Raw genomic sequence first — 25,213 nt, 5'->3', positions numbered from 1 at the left:
TAAAGAGACTTATCTGCATTTTTCATTTGTATGGCATACTTTTCTGAAAAAGAAAAATTTGATACCTTCAGATATAACTTTGTTAGGAAGTTTTATCTGAAAGTATTTGTCTGGAGAGTGTAGCCTAGTATGGAAGTGAAACTGTGCAGACAAGAAGAAAATAGAAGTTTTTGAAATGTTGAAGATTAGATGGGTAAATTGAATAACTAATGGAGGGATACTGAGTCAGAAAGAAGAGCTTCATAGTCATGACTTGATTACAAGAAGAAATAGATTGATACGACACATTCAGAGGCATCAAGGAATATTTAATTTTGTAATGGAGGAAGATGTTTCATGGGGGTGGGGGGAGGGAGGGTTGGGGGGGGGGGGGCAGAGGGGAGGAGATTGTGCCGAGATTAAGAAGCTTAAACAGAATTTACTAGTGTCAAGAGCTGCACAAAACCAGCCTTTAGACTGACAACCACTTCTGACAGCTGATGTTTTTGCAGTGACACTCATTGTTACGGTGTTTGATTTGAAATATAATATTTGATGTCAAGAGTAGTTCCTCTCACCAATGACCAAGATGTTCTATAGCAACTGCAGTAATTAGTTAATGCACTCTGACATGTTTTTGAATTTTTTTGTTCTAATTTTGTTAATCTTTTTGATTGGTGCATTCAAGTATACAATAGTTGTAACAAAGTTTTGCTTATTTTCTTTTCTTCTTCTTGCAGTGACATGTGGATGTCATTTGTCACTGAGAGTTACTGACATGCGTGTTGCAGTATTTAATTGCCTCTGTAATGTTAGCCAGTCACCTAAGTATGTGTTAGCATTCTGGCGGGTCTTTTTATTTTTATTTTTGGATTAGTTGATCTTAAGTCATAAGAGCAGAAGGGATGGCAGCAGACAATTCAACAGTTCAATTGCTAATCATAATATCGTGGGTTGTTTATTCATCCAAAAACCATTTTACAGTTTGAAGTTTCATTATAAGGGATACCAGTTTGTCTTCCTTTGCCTGTAGTGGCTATTTCCTCTCCAACACAGAAAAAAAAGTCTGTTGTCTCTGAGAATCTCTTTTTAGTTGAGGTCTCTGGTGACAGAAGAATATTACTCTATCTGTCAAAATCAATTGCTCTTTGGTAAAAGCCACCGTATTAAGTCCTTCATGAAATCTCTCTATGCATTAATTAGTTGTAGTTTTCATGAAAGCAACACACTGATCAACTATCTGCCTTCTTACATAATGTTAACTATGAATAATTTTTTTGCACTTCATTTTTTTCCGTTTAATTAAAAGTGAATATTTACACATCATTTTTACTTCAAGTCTCTCAGCTATAATGATAAAAAAACTGTTTTTTTTTTTTCCTTTTTACAATACTGTAGTTGAACTAGAATGATAAGGAATGCAGTTTCATTTTGTACCTTGTCTGCGAATCTCTCACCATGTTTCCACATTTTCTTAAATGAAAAATCCAGTTGCTGGAGTATTTTAGTAACTTAGAAATGTAGGAAAAGAAGACATGTCAGTCACAGCCTTCGCCAGTAAAGAGAGATAGAGAGAGAGGCGAGCACACGCCTCCCCCCCCCCCCCCCCTCCCACATGCGCACACACACACACACACACACCCACACACCCACACACACACCGCATGTGCACGCGACTGCCAACTCTGACATTGTTGATATTCCTATCTGGAGTTTCCATTGTTTGGTTTACTTTAGTAACTCTTATTTCAAGGAATGTACTTTGGGAAGGTTGCTGTTAATAACTTTCATGTTCTCTTGTACATGTTAGTATCTTTTTCTGTATCATTTTGCAGGAAATGTAATTGTGATTCTGATACCTAGAAAGAAAATGGAACAGGGCATAATGTTGAAATAATTCATTCCTTAACTATTGAAAATGCAGGTTCAGAAGTTGAGACTCAAATACCTTTACTCACAGTAGACAGTTTTCTTTGTGATATACTATTCATCTATTATATCATCATAAATCATCTACAAATATAATCAAAACAAAATTTCACGGATTTACAGGTTGCTGTGTTGGATATAGATATCTGCGGACCTTCCATTCCTCGAATAATGGGGGTGCTTGGGGAACAGGTAAGTTTCGACTTTGTTTCGTCAATTGTTCTCTACTTATATATCACAGGAAGTGGTTCACGTACTCTAGTGAACTAATTGGGTGAGGCAAAGTATAGACATTATGGAGGAGGAAGATAGATATGAAATAACAAATGTTATGAATAGATATGAAATAACAGATATTAATTAGTAAAATTTAGAAGTTTGTCTCTACAGCTTGGTTGGCGTAAAATTTAGTTTTTACAAGTAGCATAACTAACACCAAATAGTTACTACAGCTATGAAATTTAATACTGGGTGTCTAGTTTATTACACAGTGTCCCATAATCAGAATATAATTAATAGTATAACGTGAATTACAATATAACAATGAAATTTAACAGGAGCATGTTTGGTGTTGATAAAAAGTGTAATGTATTGCAATATTTATTAGGGATTGCCACCCAGTCAGCACTGTTTCACTTATCTTAGCCACAGTTTTCGTTTGTGTACTAAATATTTGTATTGTGATTTGTGATAAAGAATATGTGAAATTTGGTTTGTCAAGATTACACTTAGTGATACTCCATTATCCTCCATATACATAGACCATATTCACTGTCTGCCATAGCAAGCTTGTTTTTAATATCTGTCTTTTGAATTCTGAAGACTCATTGGTTAAACAACAGAAGCACTGCAGTACAACTTGACTTGTTGATTTTATTAGTACCTTTTGTCGCACATTTCAATATCATATATCACTAAACAAATGCTTATGAGCAACATAACTTCTCTATGAATATTGTCAGAGAACACATTAGAAAGAGAAATTCTAACATTAAAAACAAGAATGTACTGGGCCAAGACAACAGTCCATGAAAGTTCACCTGCAAGAATTCAGATGGTAGTGCTGCAGGTGCACAATGACAGTTGCCACTCATATACTTCTGCATTATTTACACAGCAACTGTCACATCCCACATTGTTGATAGAAATGAATATGGTATCGTGTACTATTACAACTATGGCGATTAAGCTACATATCTTGCAACTAGATTAAAATGTAATGGATGTCAGGGGATGTTGATGGTAAAAAATTACGTATTTGAAAATCTGAATAAACTTTAGGATGCAAGGAACTTCATTCTAATAAGATTTATCTTAAGGTGTGTCTTTGCTCTGTGTGTTTGTAAATCACTTTGATACATGGAAGTTTCCAGTGCTTGTTTCCAATGGGACAGACAGAAAGACAGCCCACACGAGATGGCATTGTTAAAGTTCTCTGTTGACCATGTCATTTTGAAGATACTTCTGTTGCTGTAAAAGCATAGTGGCATCCTGCCTGCTTATGAAGACTATGAAACGAGAGTATTTATGCTGTCAAATCAGTAATGATTTGGTATTTCAAAAGCAAAGATTCATGAAGTTGCTAAAGCTGTGACATCAAAAGCTTAGGTAGGATGTTCAAAATATGACGTGGTGAGTTTAGTACTGTACCTTTCTGACTGTAAGAAACCTCTATATGTAACTGGTTGGACTATGGAAACAATGTCGGCATAGAACATGATTTTGTGAGAGGTCCCTCCATCTACCTCTTTCCCCTCCCACCTCTCCGCACCCCCTGCCTCCCCCTCTAACTTCCTTCCATCACATATCGTTCCTCAGAAGGGACATGATGTCCTTCCCATTCCTTCCCTAACCTGACCTAGTGCTGCATCTCCTATGGCTGAGATGTTAAATCTAGTCACCTTCCCTTCCTCTACATTCTCTCCCCTACTCACACTCATAAACTATTTTTATCACTAAAGTGCATCATGGTACTTTTTTAAGGCATCTTCTACAATCTTTACACTTTGGAGACTATAACTACATTAAAATAACTTCGTGACTGACATTTCAATGTGCCGAGTGGTGTGCTAACTGTATTGCCTGTTTTGTTGCCACGTGCAGAACCATGTCAGGTGTTGCTGGCTGCATGTCAACAATGCAGCCCTCAATCACTGGATTCTCTCAGTCACAATGTTTTTTTATTCAAGGTGCAGGAAATATTTTACTATATTCAGATGTATTCTTTTTTTAATTTTTATTTGCCAGTGATGCAGCACTTGTTCCTTTTGTTTATAGGTTCATCAGAGCCTCTCTGGGTGGTCACCTGTGGTGAGTATTATTCTGTGTACAACGTAAATGAATTGTTAGATATGCACTAAGTTATTAATGTCTTAAATGTTTATACTGTTGACTGACATACAGAAGAATGGAACTAATATATTTTACTCATTTCTTTCTTTCATGTTTTTAAAGAAAAAAAGGAAAAAGTTTTAATTTTTGTGTCTGAAATTGATGTGCACATGTGCAGTATTTCTTGTATGACTCTGATGCATTTACATTTTTTCAGTTTGTAGATGACAATTTGTCTGTCATGTCTATTGGATTCCTTTTGGAGAGTCCAGAATCAGCCATCATATGGAGAGGCCCAAAGAAGAATGGTGAGTTTAACATGTTTGGGCATAAAAGTAGAACTGGGATGAAAGTAGGAAACTGGTTATTGACTAATATGTGAAGCTGATTTGATATAGCCTGTGGGTATGTAATTGAAAATAGAAAGCTAATATAATTAATTTTTGATTTACCGGAATCAGTTATTCTCATGCGATGGGTAACATTTCAGTATGAAATAGGTATGCGGGAAATAAGTGGCAAAGCATTCAACCAGTAAGCAAGAACCTATCATGTGAATGTGGATTCCCACTTGTAATTTTGTTGATTAAATGATTTTTTTTTTAGAAATCAATCAAAATGTGTCAGAAAAGAATAGCAAATAATGCACGTTTCAGTTTTAGCTGTAAGCTGTTTGAGAGCAGATATGCCAAGATTCTTTACACCTCGTATCTTGGCAAAATTGCACACTCCTGGCACATAACTGTATTGCTCATGGTTTCTCTGTCTCGTTACATGAGATACATTATTCTTTTCCATAGACATATAGCAAGAAGATCCTTGTGAATGTCAAACATGTCAAAAAGCTATAACATGGATTAGGTATTTCACTTGAGAATATGCATAGATTTAGTCTTTATTTCAAAGATCCATAGTGAAGTGGTCCTCGAGGGTGTGTAACAAGTAAAAAATATTGAAATCTCAATTTCATGAATAACAACACCTTGACCCCCTCCCCCTTCCCCTCCCAGACAACAGTTTCTTCCAGTGTTCACTTACTGCACTTAAGATGTGCAAAAGCTGAAAATTATAGTTACAAACTTCTAGGACTTATAGAAGGGAGCGAGTAGATAATATTTTGAACTGGAACCCATGTCTGGAAACATATCGTTACCATGCTACTACCATTTGAAAAAATGTTGGTAATGGAACCACTTTTACAAGTAATTGATTAGGCATGACCTACTACATCACTTGTTTTGCATTGTATACTTGTTGTAGTATGCCCTTTTTATATTCGGGTGTGTCGTGTCTCGTTGGAGCACCAGAGCCATGCATGATGACAGTGAGGGTACCCTTTCTTGAAGCCATTGCGTAATTGTGGTGAAAAGGGTATGCACTGGATGTGTACATTGTTGAGAATGATCTTGATAAAGCAACAAGCAACTTTTCCTTTACCATGAGCTTTGCCATTCAGAAGGATCACATCAGTGTGTTTTGCAAACTTGTTCTCGATGATGTTGCCCTAACACTCACAGACATGTGAATCAGGCTCGAACCAGGTCAGAGAGGTAGGAAAGATGTCAAATGACATCAGCCAGTCTGACGTAACCACATCCCACCATGACTACGCTGTTGCTTAGCTACCTTGCAAAAACATTTTTAAACGACTGTAACGTGGGAACGGTACACTTCCGGATGTGGGTTCCTATTCAAAATGTTATGTACTCGCTCCAGTCTAAGTTCTAGGAGTTTGCAGTGGTAATTTCTGAACACTCTGTGTACACCTCAAAGTTAAATGTCAATGAATTGGTTATGAACCATTTATTAATCTCTTTTTTTCCTTTAATAAGACTCCACACAATTGTAAGAGCTTCCTTTCCTGCTACTATGTATGCCACTGAACAACTAGCAAATGCATTGTTTCTGTCGTCAGTTACTAATTCACTTTGCATGCCTGATGAGATTTTGCTACCTAAACCATTTTTACTACTGTCTGTAGCTAAATAAATATGTTCTTTAAAGTCTTTTTTTTTCGTAATTACAAAGGCCATGGCTTGTTTGTTGGCAGTGTTAGTACCACTAGATCAATTAAAAACTGAACATGTTAAATGCATCATGTTTTTGTAACAAGATTTTGGCATTTAATGGTGCCTGAATGGAATGTACTGAGCAAGGGGTCTCAGTAGTTAAGAGACTGGAGAGGATTGGAGTTCAAATCCTGTCTGGCTAGCCAGATTTAAATTTTGTGTGGTTTCCTTAAATAGATGGAATGTGGATATTGGCATGGTACCTTCGAACAGGACGTCTCAAATTTGTTTCCTCATTCTTGCCCATCTGGAGTGTGTGATCTAATGCCCTCATTGTCAACGAGCTGTTAAACTCTTAATCTTTCTTCTTTTTTTCTTAATGTAATGTGTGGTGTTGTAGTCATTTTCGTGATATTCATGTATCTGAAAACACTGAAAACATAGTTCAGAGCTAAGCAACACTTTTAAAAAAGTAAAATAGTTTAGCGTGCAAACTTTGGCTTTGGATATTGAAATAATTTTGTTGTTGTGTTTAGTCAGTGCAATTGTCTGTTGTAAAAAGGTATCCACAATTGTGTTTGCTCAGTTACATTTCCATAACAGTTTTAGTTCAGTTTGGTGCAAAAGGTTATGCAACATCACTTTTTCTGGTTCTAGGCATGATACGGCAGTTTCTCAGTGATGTTGACTGGGGTGAGTTGGATTATCTTGTGATTGATACTCCACCTGGTACATCAGATGAACATTTATCAGCTGCTCAGTATTTAAGTAATGCTGGGCTAACGGGAGCTGTAATTGTTACAACACCTCAAGAAGTTGCTTTACTGGATGTCCGAAAGGAGATTGATTTCTGCAGGAAAGTTCAAATTCCTGTTTTAGGTGTTGTAGAGAATATGGCTGCATTTGTCTGTCCAAAATGCAAGGTACACAAGTGCATAAGTAAATTTTCAACTATTTGTTATTGCCTTAGACGTACTGTTATAAGGTAGCAGGTGTGTGTGTGTGTGTGTGTGTGTGTGTGTGTGTGTGTGTGTGTGTGTGTGTGTGTGTCTATATATTTGTGATTAAAAATAGCATGTTGATATGATATGATACAGGTCAGAGAAAAATTAAATAACACAGAAAATGAGGATAAGAAACTATAAAGACATGAAATAAAATGTTTAACGATTTATAGATAAGCCTTGAGCTATTATTGAAAAGCAAATCTTAAGCTTTTGTGTACTGCAGATTTCTTTATCAGGATTTGACTGAAAACTAGATAGAGGAAAAAGTGTAGAAACATTGAGATATATTTTGGTGGATCATGTTCCCCCGTGAGCACAATTATGAGGAATTTTATCTTTTCATTTGTTGATACTGCCATGGTATTTTATCATCATCCGTTCTTGCACCTTATAATATACACTAACCTTCATGAAAGTTGCATGACCTGAAAAGAGTAGCCGGAATGAAACCCATCTTGCAAGATGTGTAGAGCGTTGTGCCAATAGTAAGTTATTAACATACAGAGAGGCGGCATAGATGTAGTCCCAGCAGCGCCCTCCCTCGCGTGACCACTAAGCACCAGTGTTACACTACACTGTGTCAACTTAAGTGAAAAATTAAAGGAAGAGGCTGGTATGCTTCATCGAGGTTGTGAGGTACAGTATCAGAACGTAACTTGAGTTTAAGTGGCAGTTGATTGTTGTCTGCAAAACGGGTGAAGTACTGATTGACAAAATATACCTTTGGGCAAGTCGAGCTTGAGTTTGGCCTACAGCAATGGCGACATATGTATTATCTGCTTATGTGGTGACCAAAATCTGGTAAGCTCCCTGGTTGAGCATCATAACATAGAAAACCCAAGTATTACAGTTGGGGGTGATATCAAATACAACATGCAGTCTTGACTTCTACATAATGAAGGCAGTCTGAATAGCAGCTGCTACATCAAGGGTGCAACATGTACATATCAGATATGATATATAGGGTATTTGGAAATTCCTGTCACAAACTTCTAGGATGTGTAGAGGGGAGTGAGTATATAATATTTTGCATAGGAACCCATGTCCAGAAACATACCGTTTCAACACAGATGTTTAACTGATCCACTTCTGCTTGAGGAATAGTACAGCTATTAGGTAACTGTCCAAAGGAAACTAAAGAAACATCCACTTATCATTAAAGCATGTTTGTTTGCATTAAAATTTAAACATTGCATGTTTACTTTATTCCAAAGCAAAAAAGAACCCAGCATACTGTACATACAATCAGTACTAATGCAGTACAACAGTGACTCGATGTGGCGACTACTGCCATTGTTACAGACACTGTATCTACGAAGTATGTTCTGGTACACACTCTCCATTCCAGCTGGTGTCTCTTCATTTTCCAGTGCAGCTGTCAGAACTCATGCCAGCAGATCTTCCTCTGTCTCTGCAGGAGTCTTGTAAATTAAACTTTGCATAAAACTATGATAAATGGATATTTCATTATGTTTTCTTTTGGTTTGTTACTTAAAACTTGTACTGCATCATGCCTAATTCAGTTCCTCAAGCAGAAGTGGATGAGTTAAACATCTGAATTGAAACCATCATAGAATGAAAATTGTATGTTTCCAGACATGGATTCCTGCACAAAGTATTATGTACTCAACCCGTCTACAAGTCCTTGAAGTTCATAATGGGAATTTCTGAACACCCTGTATAATTCTCTAATGTTAATCTTTTGTGTTATCACATTCTTAATTTGTAGTATAAAGTTCATTTCATGTTAGTGTAAGACCTTCTAAAAACTAAAACCCAGAATATGTCGTTATCTGTTCATCAGTGCAGTTTCTTGCATCCCAACTATACCAATTGAAGGGTCAGTGGAAGAATGTGTTAACCCTCAGTTTAGTAAGGCTTATAGTAGCCCCTTTATCAGTTGTATTTTCAAAGGTGTCACATGCCGGCACTGATTAGTACCACATACACCACTAAGAAATACTATTATATAAATTATTTTGTTACATAATATTTAGGTTCTAGTCTCTGAATTTAATTGATCATATAATATGCAGTGACTCAAAATATTCTCTTGTTAGTTAGCACTTTCTTTCACCAGTCCCTTCAATTATTGTGGTTGGTAAATTTAAAAGTTACAGCTCATTATTTATGTATTGGAGTTCTACTCTCTGATTTTGTAATTTGATGTAAATATAACTGAATAAATGAAAAGATAGGAAGAGGAGGAGGGAAAAGCCTATAAGAAATGAGGCAGCAAAGGAGGAGAGGTGAACAAATGCTAAGAAACGGAAGAAGTATGAAAAATGTGTGAAGTTGAAACAAATAGAGGAAAAAGGTAGAAATGAAACATAAGCAAACATCTTAATGTAACAGAGTGATGTAGTGTACTAGAAAATGGAGAAGAGACTTGTTGAGAGTTTGGTCCCATATTGCAAGTGACACTTGTGTATTTATCTACAAAATCTTAAGACATAATACTAGATGGAAAAACTCTGTCTTGTTCATAACAAAATACAACCAGTTCCAAAGTGACCCTAGTAGTGAAATGATAAGTATGTCTCTGGTCATGTTGCTGCTAAATACATATTCTCTTTGTTAGTGTCTTAATTGCTAATGTCAGTGATGGTTTCAGTTGAGATTACCTTTTCTTGCAATTTAATGTTATTCTTCTCTGAATTTGTATTCTTACTCCAGGTTCACACTGGTGATGTGTGAGATTTTGTTTCATTTGTGAAATAACTTTGAACATTTTATGTGGGAGTTACTCAGTAAGGTCAGGAGGGGAAATACTCCATTTTATCCATATGATTGTCGGTATGGCAGTTCGACAAAAATACGGAAACACCATGAAAAATGCATGCTTCAACATAAACGCCGATACTAGCTGAGCCTGTAGGTTGGGCTCTTGTATTTGACCATGAGTGACACCTGTACAGTGTCCTCAATACATTTCATGTTTCAATCGTGGTCAGAAAAGTGTTCTGTGTAGTTGTGAGTGCATTATGTCAAAGTTAAGTGAATTCGAAAATGGTCAAATTGTTGGTGCTTGTTTGGTGGGTGCTCCTGCAACCAGGGGAGCCAAAGTGTTGATATCGAAGATTTATACCACATATGGGGAAGTGCAAAAACATCATCAGCTAAGTCACAATGTGGATGAACGTAAGTGATGAGTTATCATGACAGATGGTCCTTGAAGACAGATAACAAGATGATAGCTTCAGAAGTCACTGCAGATATGAAGGTTGCACTTGCAGGGTTTGACAGCACCAAACCTGGATTATGTAGCAATGGAAGAATGTCATTTGGGTGGATGAATGTTGGTTCATACTGTTTCCTACTTCCGATGGAGTTTATGTCTCAAGAGTGAAATGTGTTAAGGGTTCAGTGGTGATTTGGGCAGCCATATCACATTACTCTATGGGCCTAATGGTTACTGTGCAAGGTCACATTATTGCCAAGGATTATGTGGCCAATTTGGCTGATCATATCCATCCCATGGTACAGCATTTGTTTCCAAAACTGATGCTGTGTTCCAAGACAACAGCTCCCTTGATCACACAACTTGTTGTCCAGGACTGGTTTTGTGAGCATGAAGCTGAACTGTCACATCTCCCCAGGCCACCACAGTTACCAGATCCCTATGTTATTGAGCCTTTTTGATCTACATTGGAGAGAAGAGTGTGTGGTTGCTAACGAGCTCCATCACCGTTCCTGAACTTGCCATTATTTTGCAGGAAGAATGATATAAGTTTCCCTTGAAACCATGCAGGACGTGTGTATCCATTTCGAGATGACTTGAATCTGTTTTGAATGACAACAGTTTTCTTATGCCATATTAGGCATGGTAATGTGTTGTGTTTCTGATATTTTCATACTAGTGTTCACATTGTGTGTATTTCTCAAACTAATGATGATAATTAGATATTTGTTGATAATTTCACATTTTACGTAAAATAAAGGGAAAGGAACAACTCACCTACAGCAAGGGACAGGAAAAAATTGCTTTATGGCCAAATTCGGTGCTATTGTTTGCCGATTTTGGTGTTATTTTTTGTTAATGCCGGTGTTTTTTGCCAAGTTCAGTGTCCTTTTTCGCCAGTTTCAGTGTTTCTTTTGCCAAATTAGGTGACCTCTTTTTGCAGTGTCACTGTTATTTTTTTTGCTGCTTTTCATGTTTTTCCTTTTGCCAATTTCGGTGATAATTTTTACGTCACATCGTAGTTCATTACACGGGAAATGAAATGTCATATTAAGATTATAAATGAACCTCAATTTTGAGGCAAACATCTTTATATGGGAAATGACAAATTTCACAAAACTTCATAAAAATTGTCTATTTTGCATTATTTCACAAAATACTGCCAATTTCACATTATTTTTTGCATTAGGGTTTTCACAAAATTTTCCTGCCCTTACCTAAAGCTGACTGATGTGTGGCGCATAGAAACAACCAACGGAAAACTATTTACAATAGCTTTAGAGCTCTTGCTCTCTCCTTAGTGGAGGCATAGGCATTCATGCACACAATAACACAGACAACCAAAGGCACACGCCTATGACTGTGGAGAGTCAGCATCGCTGTGACCATGGATGTGTATGTTTGGGTATCTGTGTGGTTGTGTGTGTGTGAATATGTGTGCTTCTACTAGAGAAAGAGCAAGAACTCAAAAGCTTGTACACACAATTTTCTGCTGAGTGTTAGGTGCCACACATCAGTCAGCTGTAGGTGAGTGCTAGCCTCCTCGTAATTGATGTGATGAGTTATAGACTTTTTTTTGTGTGGAATGAGTAGTTGTGAATGAGACTTTTCTGACTGATACCACAAGTTCATGTATTACTTATTTGAATAGTTTGTGCTGTGTATACATAACCAAAATTAAAAAAAAAAAAAAAAAAAAAAAGGGCTGTCTGTGAGAACATTAAACTTTTGCAGTAAAGTTTTTTTGAAAATGTATTAATTATCATTATAGATAGTTTTGAATTTTCTGTATGTTAATATGATTTTCCTAGTCTTATATATTTTTAATTTTTGAGAACACAAATGTGATTTTATCTTCTAAGACTTATTAATCGTGTTTACAGGTGCAGTCAGAGATATTTCCAGCAGCAACTGGAGGTGCAAGGAAAATGGCAGCTGACTTGAATGTTCCATTCTTAGGTAGTCTTCCATTAGATCCTCTTCTTGCTCGTGCCTGTGATGAAGGCAAGAACTTTCTCACTGAGGTCCCCCAATCCCCTGCTGCAGTTGCATTTGCTTCTGTACTGCATGGTGAGTAAATATTGATCACAGTGCTGCAGGCTATCACTTTTATATGAGATCTGTTCAAAAAATTCTAGAACTTTGTCCACAAAATTTTTCTACATTCAAAATACTCTCTTCCACAATTTATACTCCGCTCCAAAAGCTGTCTTGGTACGCCTCTTGTTGGATCATGTGAAGTGCCATCTATGAATTTTCTTTTATCTCATCTATTGTTGCAAATCTTCATCCTTTCAATGGGGTTTTCAACTTTGGAAATAGATAAAAGTCCACAGCGGCCAGGTCTGGAGAGTGCGAAGGATGATGCAGCACAAAGATCTTGCTTTTTGTTCAGTAGTCATGCACCAACAGGGATGAATGTGCTGGTGCATTATCATGATGCAAGAGTCATGAAGTGTCTTGCCACATTTCAGGCCATTTCCTTCTCAATTTTCACACAGGCATCACAACATTTCCTGATAGCACCATTGATTAACATTTTGTCCATGTGACATGAATTCATAATTAATCAATCCTTCAAAGGCAAAGAAAACTATCAGCATGGCTTTGACATTTGAGCTCACCTGAGAACCTTTTTTTGGTCTTGGAGAATATTTCCCAACCCATTGTGAAGACTGAACCTTGGTCGTAACATCATAACCGTAGACCAACATCCCATCACCAGTTATGATTCTCTTAAGAAACCTCTTGTTCTCATTTGCGTGATCCAAATGCTCTTCACAGATTGTGAGGTGAAGGTCTTCCTGGTCTTTCATGAGCTGTGGTATGAATGTCGCAGTAACACAATGCATTCCAAGGTAATGTGTCAGGATTTCATAACATGAACAACTGCAAGCTCTTGGACAGTCAGTCTTTGATTAGCATGAATAGTTTCCTTGATGTTTGGACATGAGCATCATTCGTAGACGTCGAAGGGCATCCTGAAGGTGGGTCATCTTTAACTTCCATCTGGCCATGAAGACTGGTTTGATGCACCATATTTTATTAAGTGTATGAAGCAAGACATTTCTTTTCAATTACAAGAGATGGAATATTTAGATTGAGACTTAGTGTTGGGTCATGTAGCTGAGACCTTTTTTTCAGTTTTTATCCTCTTCATTATGGAAAAGTTGTTCACGAGAGTATGTTGAGAGATACATAGATATAATGTTAGCTGCAGTCCTATGTAATTTTGACAACTCTTCTGAATGAACATCATCATAACATCTTAACAAAGGAGACACTAGAACCAACTTTGAATACTGGAAAACTGTGAGAAAGGGCATTAAAGAATGATGTGCTATAGAAGTCAAAAACTGTTTTTAGGCCCTAGAAACATTAGAATCAAAAGAGAACATGGAGGGAAAGTGGAAAGAAATTAAGTCCATGATACTAAGTATGGCGGAGGATACATTTGGAAGAAAGAAGAGAATCAAGAAGAGAAAAAGGTTCAACAGGATATTTCAGAAGGCTACAGAAAAGACAAGAAAATGGGTGAGAATTGAGTTGCTGACAGGGCGAATGAGCAGAAAAGGGAACATTTTTTCGACATCAGAAAGGAGATGAAGTGAATCTTGATATCAGAGAAGAGAATATGAGGTGGTACCCAAAAGGAACTGATTTTTATTTTTAAACCTATTTATTCAGATTTTAACCATGAACCTTCAACCCATTCAAAGTACTCTCTGCTTGCTTTATTCCATTTTTCAAAACATTGTTTAAATTCATCTCCCACATGTGCATAAGATGAGATACAATAAACATCAGTATCATACTCCCAGTGTTTTTCAAATAGTTGTCTTAAGAATAAAAATGCAATCTATTGTCGATTGGTTTGGTCAAAAGCCAGATTGGTATTACTTTATCTTGTTCTCTGTGAATGGTTGTAATTTTCTTGGTATTGATAGGCAGTAGGTTACTTCCAGAAAGTTGATGATACCGTTGTAGTTACCACATCCCATTTTGCTTCCCTTCTTTTCTATCAGGCATATTATGACCAATTTCCATTCTTCTGGTAATGTCTCATTGTTCCATACCAACTAGATCAGTTGGTATCCAAGTGCAATATCTCACCTCTCCCTTTGATTAATTTGCCTGTAATTCTGTTTTCCATTGGGGCTATTTTGTTTCTGAGTCTTTCGATTGCAATCTTCACATCTTCTTTAGTTGCCTCTCACTCTTCTTCATCTTTTTTTTTTTTCCTGCATTGTGTCTGCAGGTAATATCTCATTGAAGTCTGTGCAATTCAAGAGTTACGTTCTTCCCATTATGACAGGAGCATAGAGCACTATAAACACAGACAATTATCTTTTACTCTAAGTACAGATGACATTAAAAAAGAATGAATACATATCTTTCTGGTAGCAGTTGACTGTAGAAGTTCTTTGTTAAGACAAACTCAGAAGTTCTGAATTTTCCAGTCAGGCTTCACATTATGAATGATAATTACAAAGTTCAAAACCCTGGCCGACAAATACTTGAGGACATTGAATAGGAAGTACAAGAACAGTAACAAGGAGTAGGACAGAAGCTGCTTTCATAACTTAAATACATCTGCTGCAGGACTTCGAAGTGCGTGGTTACATGCAGATGATTGATGGTGGCATAACAGCATCGAAGCAGCACCCCTTGGTCATGGCAGCGGTTGTGGGAAGTGCGGTGGTGACTAGTGCCATGTGTATTTCGATGTGCAGTTGACAGGCGGTGGTCGATACCACAATATCTACAGTCTGTTCTTCATTTTTTAATATGTTTATGAGAGCATCCACAGGAAAGCCTATACAATGCCGTGTGTGACTTTAGAATCCTGGAGAATGGTGCAAACTTGTGTGGATGGATGAAGGTAAGCAGTGAATTTCCAAGAGGTCACATAAGAAATGTTCAGATTGAGATGGGCCTCAGACTAGAAGACGCTCTGTCATATGTTCTGTTCAGCCTCATCTTAGAGAAAGTAGTGAAGGAATGTAGGCAACAGGAGTGGGCTGGAGTACAGATTGATGATGATTTCAATTGTATTGCATACACAAATGATATGGTACTGCTAAGTGAATCAAACCACGAGTTGAAAGAAATGTACCAGAAAATGGACAACTATGTACCAGAAGCTGGGCTGCAGGTGAATCATCACAAAACAGAGTTCATGCAATTAGGAAGAAGGCAAGAGCAGGGAGAATTTTTTGCGTAGATGGCATGAGGTTTAAGATAGTTTACCAGTGCAAATACTTGGAATCTTGGTTTACCAGTTACAAAAGCATAGAAACAGACATAAAGGAAAGAACAGCAGGGAGCACAAAATGCATGTATTTCCTAAGAGAGATTCTCTACTCAGATTCAGTATCAGCGAACTCGAAGATGAGACATCTGGAGGAAATGAACACAAGAAAGAAAGGAATGGAGGTATTTTGTGGTGACAGAGTGTCGTCTGCAGGGGCTGTGATTGCTGTATATGTATGTATGTATGTATGTATGAGCAGATTTCAGTCCTGCGAATCTATTAGTTATAATTGCATTTCCAAAGACCCAGTATCTGGTGCAGCAGAAAATGGTGTGCTAAATAAATTTAATTCATTTTGTAGGCTACACAGTTCTGTAAACCTTGTCTTGTTAGATTGATGGAGTTGCACAGTATTTTGTTTGTAAGTCTTGAAATGTGAGTCTTGAAGGTAACTGTAGCAACGAAATGCTTTTGATAAATGTTAGGTTTACTGTAGTGAGCTGCCTTTCACATAGACAGTGTTTCTCCATGAATGCATACATTTTGCCATATACGTTAGGTAGGAGTAAGCAGAGCCTCTCCTTGAACTGACAGATTTAAGGAAGGAAGGCCAAGTCTGCAACCCATTTCTTGTCACTGTGTTTCTACTAATTGCCAGCCATTGTACCATACAAGGTAAATCAGCACCATATGCTGCTTCCAGATCTTCCAAAAATCCCTTGAACTGGCAGTGATTGACACCATGGTGCCTTACAAAATTAATACATTGTACCGTGACCTTTGTGATGTCACCACACTGCACATTTTCTGCACAAAGGGCATCCTGGTGGGTAAAACAGTTGTCTTTCTCAAATTTGGTCTTGATTTGTTTCTTACGAGAGACAAAACCTTGTTGACTCAGAACTGTGTGTGGTGCAGCATCTGTCACCACAGAATAGAGCTTGGCCCATGGCAAACACATTTTCAATGGATTCACACACCACCTAAAATATATTTTGACCTGCAGTTGTGGAATCCATAGGTACATCATCTAAAAGTTCCTAGAAAACTTGTAGCTCTGAGTCAACACGCTGCACAAATATTGCAAGCTACACATAGTCTGATGTAATTCTTGAAGTTTTCCTGGCACACTGAATATTCTGCGAGGTTTTGAGGTTGCAGCTGGATCGTGTTGACTTCTTGCCACAATATTTCGGCTAGCAACTGTTCAGTCATCTTAATGCGAGTGTCTTCCTCTGGAGACTGCTGGTTCACGCTGTTGGCTTTCACTCCTGGCACTAAAAACAAATGTCAGACTTTGCCAGCTTGCCTTTCACAGCCCAGTAAGTCGGCCGTAGCTGAGCATTGTATTATCACAGGACACTCTATGGACTATTCTGCCACAAAAATGTTGGCCCTAGCAAGATCGTATTGGGATTCAGTGATTAAAGAATTTTTGGAAATACGTCTAGCACAAGATATTGTAAATCATGAAGGTGACTTTCAACTGGACAATACTTGTGGTCCAGTGGTCTCTTTAATTTCTTCTGAGAGAAAACATTTTATTCATAAAGACGTGTCTGGCGACATGTGACATTTGTTTTTAGCACCACGAGTGCATTCTAACATAGGGTGGACATTTACTTTCATTTTTACGTATGTGCCTGCATGTCACAGAAGGAACAGTATTTGCAGATTATGTGGATTTTGGTAGAGGACACTCCTGAGATGGCCTCTAATGTGCATATGTCTCCACATCAGTTTTTGCTATGAAGCTGACACTTATGAACTAGCAGTCTCCAGTGGCTGATGTTCACCTGAAAATGGTGACTGAATGGTTTGCCAGCCGAAATATTGTGGCGAGAAGTCAATATGATCCGGCTGCAGTCCCGAACATCATAGAATAGAATTACACCAGAGGTTTCATCAAGTGCTAATGAGTAAGTAACAAAATTCTGACCTTTCTCCTCCAGTTGGTCTTCCATATAGGCACACATGCCTCAAATCAGACAAGAAAGTATTTGTTTGGACAGGCAAAATCCTTCAAACTTCATTACCTCTCCTCATGGAGTAATTGAGACTGATGCACATGAAGAACATGCACCAAGTCTACGATTTTTTCTGTCTCAAATTACCTGTTGCTGTACTTGGCCCTTCAGTGTGGCAATAAGTTGCTTCCTTGCACTGCCGACCAGCTCTTCAAAATGTGTGATGTGATGGCATATGTTGTAACAGAGAATATTGTACTTCTTGATTGTATTAAGTATCTTACGGCACACTAGGCACTGAGGCAACCCACCTTAACCAACAAGTAAGAATAGTGCTTCCCAATGGATGGAAAATGGCAGTGGGACTTTTTGAGAAGACATCATTATAGATATGTTTGCAATGAAGTGCGAAGTTTTAACATATGATGCCAAGAATTGGGTGTCCATCCAAGCGTGCCCACAGAGCAATGCACAAATGCAGCATAGTAGGACTGCCTGGCGGGTTGCCTATCCACGTGGGCCTGCCCATGGGCGAGATGAGGAGTGCATGCAAGCATCCCATGCATGATGGGGCAGCATTGGAATAGCCTAGTTTAAGTGCCTCCGCGCACATTGTAATTAGTCTAATCTTTTGCTTAGGTTCCTACGGGCTGAAGAATATCCCTTGCTATTATTCCAAAAGAAGTGCCCAAATGTGTGAGAATTGTAATTAAATTGTTTAAGCATTACTATTAGTTACAGCCTAACCATCACTTCAGAAATCGCTACATATTCCGACATAACCATAGTTGTACACCACTTGATAACGTCTTCCTTCAAAACAAAGTTAATGCATTTTTGTAACAAAATAATATGCCAATAATTCACGTGTTTTTTTGCAAAAGGTGCCACACCTTCAGCGGTCGAAGGTAGTTGGTATACTGTCTGGAAGAGGAACTACCATAGCTCTTGTTTATTGTTGCTATCTTACCTTCCATTTGGAATAATACTGAAGTTTTAGCCCAACCCACATCTGATAACACAACTATGACAAACACTACACACAGTATAGTTATTGTTAGGATGGCATTGTTAGAAGACAAAGTAGTAGTAGCACATTGCTCAAACTTTTAACATCCCCTACCAATTCAGAATTAGGCAAATCAAAGCTCAAGAAAGTTTATTGCCTAATGGTTATAAATATTGTGGTTGTAAATATTACTTGAAAGTCAACACCTACCCAATGACATTGTATTTCCACTAAACATTTTTTCACCAGTCATGTTGTATTATTAAATGTAAATGGTGGAAATTAATCATTACAGTACTGCAGAAGCAAGATTCTGAACATTGATAATTTGAAGGGACCAATAAAAATTATCATAAACTGCGGGAAAACATTGTCTGTTTAGCCAAACTGTATAGCAAATGTGGGTACAGAGGTCCTTGTGCACACACAGTGGCCTACAGTATTGGTAAGTCCAAGGTGACATACAAATAAAGAGAATTAATGTTGCCACTCAGTGCACAGTTGAGGTGTGGAACAATCAACAGGCACATAATCAAGATCAGACTCATTGCTAAGCTTTTGGGCAATTCCCTTCCTCTTTCTTTCTGTCTTTCTCTCTGCCTTTGACAACTACGTTGTACTGATCCTGGTGCTGTTGCCCAACTGGAGTGAGAGGTTGTGTCAGGTGGGGAGAGTGAGAGGACTTGGAGGAGAAGGGGAGCAGGAGAGGTGGAGGGAAGGCAAGCTGACAGTTGGGATGGAGAGGCAGGAAGGGAATGGGTTAGGATTGTGGCACTGGTTACCTGAAAATCGTTCAGAAAGAGTACGTTGCCTGTAGATCATGATGAAGTGAGTTATGAGGAGGGATAGGCTGAAGATGAAACAGAGGAAGAGAGAACTGTGGAGAGGACATTGCAGGTGTAGATTTAAGGAGTGAAGTGGGAGGCACGAGGGCAGGTTGGAGGAGAGTGTGGGACAAGGCATAGTGGAGATCATGAGGCCAAGAGGACTGCAGGATCTAAACATGGGTTGTAAGAACTGTTCCCATCTACCATAACTCAGAGAAGCTAGCATTGCAGAGGAGGATCCGGGTGATACAGGTTGCTGAAGTGGGTATTGAAGCTGAACATCTGCCAAGTTGCCACTGGCTTGTCCATTGCTGTTGGACACAGTTTTGGTGTGTCCTTTCATTCAAGGGGATAGTTGGTTGGGGGTTGCATCCACATAAAAGGCTGTTCAGCCTAGTTAGTATGTGACACTGTAACAATGATTGAAATATTATTTATGAGCCTTGCTCAGCATGTTAATACAGTGAATAGTTGCCTTTACTCCTTCCATTGTTTGTATTCCACTAAAGACTTCCTAGCATCATGTTGACACTTTTTTTTTTTAATGACATAGGACATTAATGGATGTGGATTATGAAACAGTTGTTGGAATGTTTTGGAGGAAGTTTTTGCAAGATGTTTAGAACTAACATCAAATCCTACAGCAAACTTCTATATTCTAGAAATATTATCCCCACAAGTTGACAGTTTGAGTTTCACCAAAAATGATTCTGTAACTCTTTAGTGAATATATATATGCTGAATAAATTAGTTTATTCATTTTTAAATCACATATAACAATAATCATGCATACTTCACTTGTAACTTAACTAAAGCATTATATTAATTCTAAGGTTTGGGTGTCCAATTAAGGTTTTGATCTATGTCTAATGTCAGAAACTTTACATTATCTGCTTCTCATATTTCACTAAACAATGGAAAGTCCAAGATAGAGTAGCAACAGTGTGGAAAGTATAGATTGCTACTCACCACGTAGAGAAGGTGCTGAGTTTGTCATGCACAATTAAAAGGCTGCTAAACATTTGCCAAAAATGTCCTTCTTCCAAAATAGAGCATGCACACACACCAGCACAAGTAACACACACACACACACACACACACACACACACACACACACATATATATATGGTTACTGTCTCTGGCTGCTGGGTCCTGACTACAGACTGCATCTGCTTCTGACGTGTGCAGCAATCTAGGGTGGGCAGTGGGGATAGGAGGTGGTATGGGACATGAAGAGGGAGTGATGGTAGGGTTGGGTAGGGGTGAGGGAGGATGTTGTGCTGTTTTTGAGAGCATGCAGGGATGTGGTGGAGGAAAGGCTGTTAGGTACAGAGTTGGGAGATTGTGCTATTGAGAGGGGGGGGGGGGGGAGGGGGGACGATAGATATAATGGAGGGAAAAGACTTTAGTGTGTTGGTGGAATAGAAGGTGTGTGTAATGCTGAAGTGGGATCAGGGAAGGTTAAAGATAGAGAGAGGACAGAGGTTAGTGAAGGTTGAGGCCAGGAGGTTACGGGAATGAGGGATATGTTGTAGGGAGATTTCCTGCCTGCGCAATTCAGGAAAGCTGGTGTTGGTAGGAAGGTTCCAGATGGTGTCGGCTGTGAAACAGACATTGAAGTGATGCACATTGTGTTGGGCAGCATGTCCAGCAACTGGATGATCCAGCTGTCTCTTGGCCATAGTTTGGCAGTGGCCACTCAAGTGAACAGACAGCTAGTTAGTTGTCATGCCCACATAGAAAGCAGGACAGTGATTGCAGATTAGCTTCTGTATTGCATGACAGCTTTCACAGGTAGCTTTGGCCTTTATGGAATAGGAGATGCATATGACAGGATTGGAGGAGGTGGTAGTGGGAGGATGTATGGGACAGGTCTTGCATCTAGGTCTATTGGAGAGATATGAGCCATGAAGCAAGGGTTTGGGAGCAAGTGTGGTACGGGGATGGACAAGGATATGCGTAGGTTCAGTTGGTGATGAAATACCCCTATGGGAGGGGTGGGGAGCATGCTGGTTAGGCTGCTCCCCACTTTCGGGCAGAACCCTACTACCCTTACCACTCTCTGCCCCATACTGCCTCCTCACCCTCACCACCCAGTTCAGACAGCTTCACGGATCAGACACAGGTGCAGTCCATGTGTGTGTGTGTGTGTGTGTGTGTGTGTGTGTGTGTGTGTGTGTGTGTGTGTGTGCGCGCGCGCATGTGTGTGGTCACACGCTATTTTGAAAGAAGGACCTTTTTCTTCAAAAGCTTAAATGTTCAGCAAGTTTTTCATTGAGCCAGACTGCAACTCAGCTCCTCCATGTGGTAAGTAGCGATCTATCCTTTCCATATATTTCTCACGTTTCATTGTTTCAGGTGATGATTTTTATATCTCATGAGATCTACAAAAAGTACTGCATTGTATGTGCTGAGTCGTGTCAAAATCATGGTAATCCATTAGCCTTTAACCATCTGTTGTTTTCAAGTACTTCAGTATAAGCAATTTCAGTGGATGGACTTGGTATCAAGTCCAGAAGTAATAAACTGATAGATCTGAAATGAATGTGCTAGGTGTCTAAAGCATGTAATTGACTTTTGAGTCACTTCGTTGCATGGACATAAAGGAAACTCTCTTCACTCCAGATCATCATGTGTACTTGACTGCTTTGCTTTCCCCCTCTTCTCTTGCATCATTTCCTTTTACTGTCACAAGATCCACCAACTGGAATCTTGCTGAAAGCCTTTATCTAATTAATTGGAGTACATTGGATCATTCATTATCTCCTCCTAGCAGAAATCTTCAGCACGAGTGTAACTCCAAGACATGATAATATACTTTTGTGATTTGCTTGCGTAGTAGGCACTATGCTTGATGGTTTATTTCATGTAGTTCTCTCATCATTCGAGCCAAACTTAAATAAAATTCTCATTTGCAGATTTGAATAGTAGCTACAACCTCTGTGAAAATGCACGTACTTTAAATATGCAATTTCAACTGTAGTTATGTGTTTAATATATAGCATAAAATGATATTTTCCACTAAATGAATTCGATTTTATTCATTGTTTTATTGTTGCAGGCATCACAACAGCATGTGAAAGTAAGCCAAATGCCATGGATATTGGCTAACAATTTTCACGAACAAAATCTTGAAGAAGTTATACGTATCTGTGATAAACATTACATATGTATATAATATTTTTTATTCATAGCATCGTGCATAGGTACAATTTCACTGGCTGTCACTTGCTCATACATGTTTGAAATTAATTTAATGTTATTTTGAATCCTGATTTTTTATGTATTTGTTTTGCATTTGTTTGAGAATAGAAATATTTTGAGTACATCTGAGTTTTCTTTTGTAAAAATCCTAGATTTTATATTTATAGAAAGAGAAGCTACCTTATTGAAGGGGAAAAAATGAAGATTTATAGTGAGTACATCAAAGGCTCTTCATATTTCAGTCCCATGGGTTCATACCAATTGCTTTCCAACTTACATAAACTTAAGTCCATAACAGATTTGTAAAACCCACAGCTAGTGTTCGTTGTGATAGAATTGGTGAGCACCAGATACATAAGAATCAAAGACATTACTTATTCTCTGTTGTACTATACGAGGGTTGGAACTTTAATAGTGGCAACTATTTATTTCTAGCTCATACAAAATAGATATGTGTTTCAAAGTTTTACTGACCTTCAAAGTAGTCACCAGCATTGTGTATAACCCATTGCCAGCGATGTGGAAGTCATGGGATACTCTTAGCAGTGCCAGTTGAGTTGACAGTTCGAGCGGCGCGGTCTATTGCCTGACGAATTTGTAGCAGTTCTGAAGCAAATGCCCTGAAGTGCTTCCTTTAAAGTTTAGAAGTCGAGTTCAACTTATGAGGACTTAAATCAAGGGAGTGCATTAAGTGGTATAGCACTTACCAGCCCCATCAGTCAAACAAATCAGTAATCACTGTACGTGCTTGAGTATTATCCTGCAAAATGATGGTCCTGCAGAAAGTGTCATCACTTCTGTCTCCATGCGGTTCAGTTTTGGAACACAACCTACGACCAGCTTAGAGACAAAAGTGATGACACTTTCTGCAGGACCTGACCATCATTTTGCAGGACAATGCTCAAACACGTACAGTGCAAGCTGTTACTGATTTGTTTGATCGATGGGGCTGCTAAGCACTATACCACCTACTGCACTCCCCTGACTTAAGCCCTTGTGAGTTCAACTCGATTTCTAAACTGAAGGAAACACTTCATGGCATTTGCTTCAGAACAGCTACAAATTCGTCGGGCAATAGACTGCGCCACTCGAGCTGTCAACGCAACTGGCACTGCTAAGAGTATCCTACGACTTCCACATCGCTGGCAATGGGTTAAACACAATGCTGGTGACTACTTTGAAGGCCAGTAAAACTTTGAAACATGTCTCTATTTTGTACGAACTGTAAATAAATAGTTGCCCCTATTAATGTTCCAAACCTTGTATAAAGCAAGTTGTCATTTAATGTTGTTATCAAAAATCTGGAAAATGTCTTCACCGATTTACTGAAAATTTCATCGTGATTCTCAAATAAATGTTTGGATGGACATGGGTTACATATTTTGCCAGAACTTAAGCAAGATTGCTCAGCATGCCATACATGGCCACAGCGTTGTATATTTATTGATTAGTGTGTGTGTGTGTGTGTGTGTGTGTGTGTGTGTGTGTGTGTCTGCATGCAAGTGTGTGCATTCGTGCTTGTGTGTTTTGTAATTCAATAAACTAATCACGTTCTTGTGATTTCTCAAAAGGACCAACAAAGAAAGACATTCCTCTCAGTATTTGTAATTTTTCTGAAGTTTATTGAATTATGACTGGTGGTCCATTTTTATTAAATTAACAGTTAAATGGCAAAGTTGGGGAGGGGGATCAGCTAATATATAAGGCACAGAACTTAAACACTCCGGATATTACATTTTTGGTTATTCAGTAGAAGCATGCAGTTTCAAGTAATTGTCTGAGCAAATGGAACAGTGGTGTACCAATTGCAAGTTTTGAGTAGCGATAGAACCCACAATCTAGGGGTAGCGTCTTTGTCCAGTAACAGAATGTCCTGGGTCCCAGATGCAGTCCCAGCCACTGTTTGAATTCTAAATACAAATCGTCGGCAGTGGCAGTGGAAATCTTCCAGAATGCGGAGTTACCCTCATTTGGTTAACAATTTTTCAAATGGAGCAGGTGAGCAGACAGTTTCAGGACAGCTTCTCGACTTTGGGGTGGGAAACTATTCCTAAAAGGCAGAAGAAATGGCAATGGTCAATGGCATGAAGGATGCTGAAAGCAATGGAAACCACTGCACTAAAGACACATTACGTGAAGTCACAGGAAAAGTCTTGGAATTGCAGAAGTATGATGATGATCTCTTCGTTGGCAAAAAGACAATGGATTATTCCCCCATTTGGATCTATGGGAGGGGCTGTCCAGGGGGGAAATCCTATGAGAGAAAGATTGAATAACCAATGAAGTGGTAACATCCTAAGAGTCGGAATGTGGAATGTCAGAAGTTCAAAATAGTAGTAGGAAAGTTAGAAAGGGAAATGCAAAGGCTCCGTCTACATGTAGTGGGGATCAGTGAGGTGAAATAACATGACGGGTGAACGGCGCCAGTTTGAGGCTACAGAGACAAGCCACTGCTAGGGTGCCCAGCACTGTATTTCTATACGGGATGTATTATATTCAGTATCGGCCGCTTGGGG

General features: G+C 38.6%; 1 protein-coding gene across 1 annotated transcript in view; it reads left to right on the top strand.

Annotated features, from left to right (window-relative positions):
• LOC124607021 (cytosolic Fe-S cluster assembly factor nubp1) overlaps positions 1-22,819 on the top strand; it is a 41,180-nt gene extending 18,361 nt beyond the window's left edge. The window contains exons 4-9 of the mRNA XM_047139181.1: positions 2,032-2,100; positions 4,186-4,218; positions 4,457-4,547; positions 6,906-7,171; positions 12,320-12,506; positions 22,555-22,819. Coding sequence (XP_046995137.1) covers positions 2,032-2,100; positions 4,186-4,218; positions 4,457-4,547; positions 6,906-7,171; positions 12,320-12,506; positions 22,555-22,604 — 696 coding nt within the window. The 3' untranslated portion in view covers positions 22,605-22,819. The remainder of the gene's footprint in view (positions 1-2,031; positions 2,101-4,185; positions 4,219-4,456; positions 4,548-6,905; positions 7,172-12,319; positions 12,507-22,554) is intronic.
• Positions 22,820-25,213: the final 2,394 nt, after the last annotated feature.

The sequence above is a fragment of the Schistocerca americana genome, chromosome 3, assembly GCF_021461395.2.
Source record: "Schistocerca americana isolate TAMUIC-IGC-003095 chromosome 3, iqSchAmer2.1, whole genome shotgun sequence".
Taxonomy (NCBI): Eukaryota; Metazoa; Arthropoda; class Insecta; order Orthoptera; family Acrididae; genus Schistocerca; species Schistocerca americana.
This window is presented reverse-complemented; position numbering and strand designations above follow the sequence as displayed.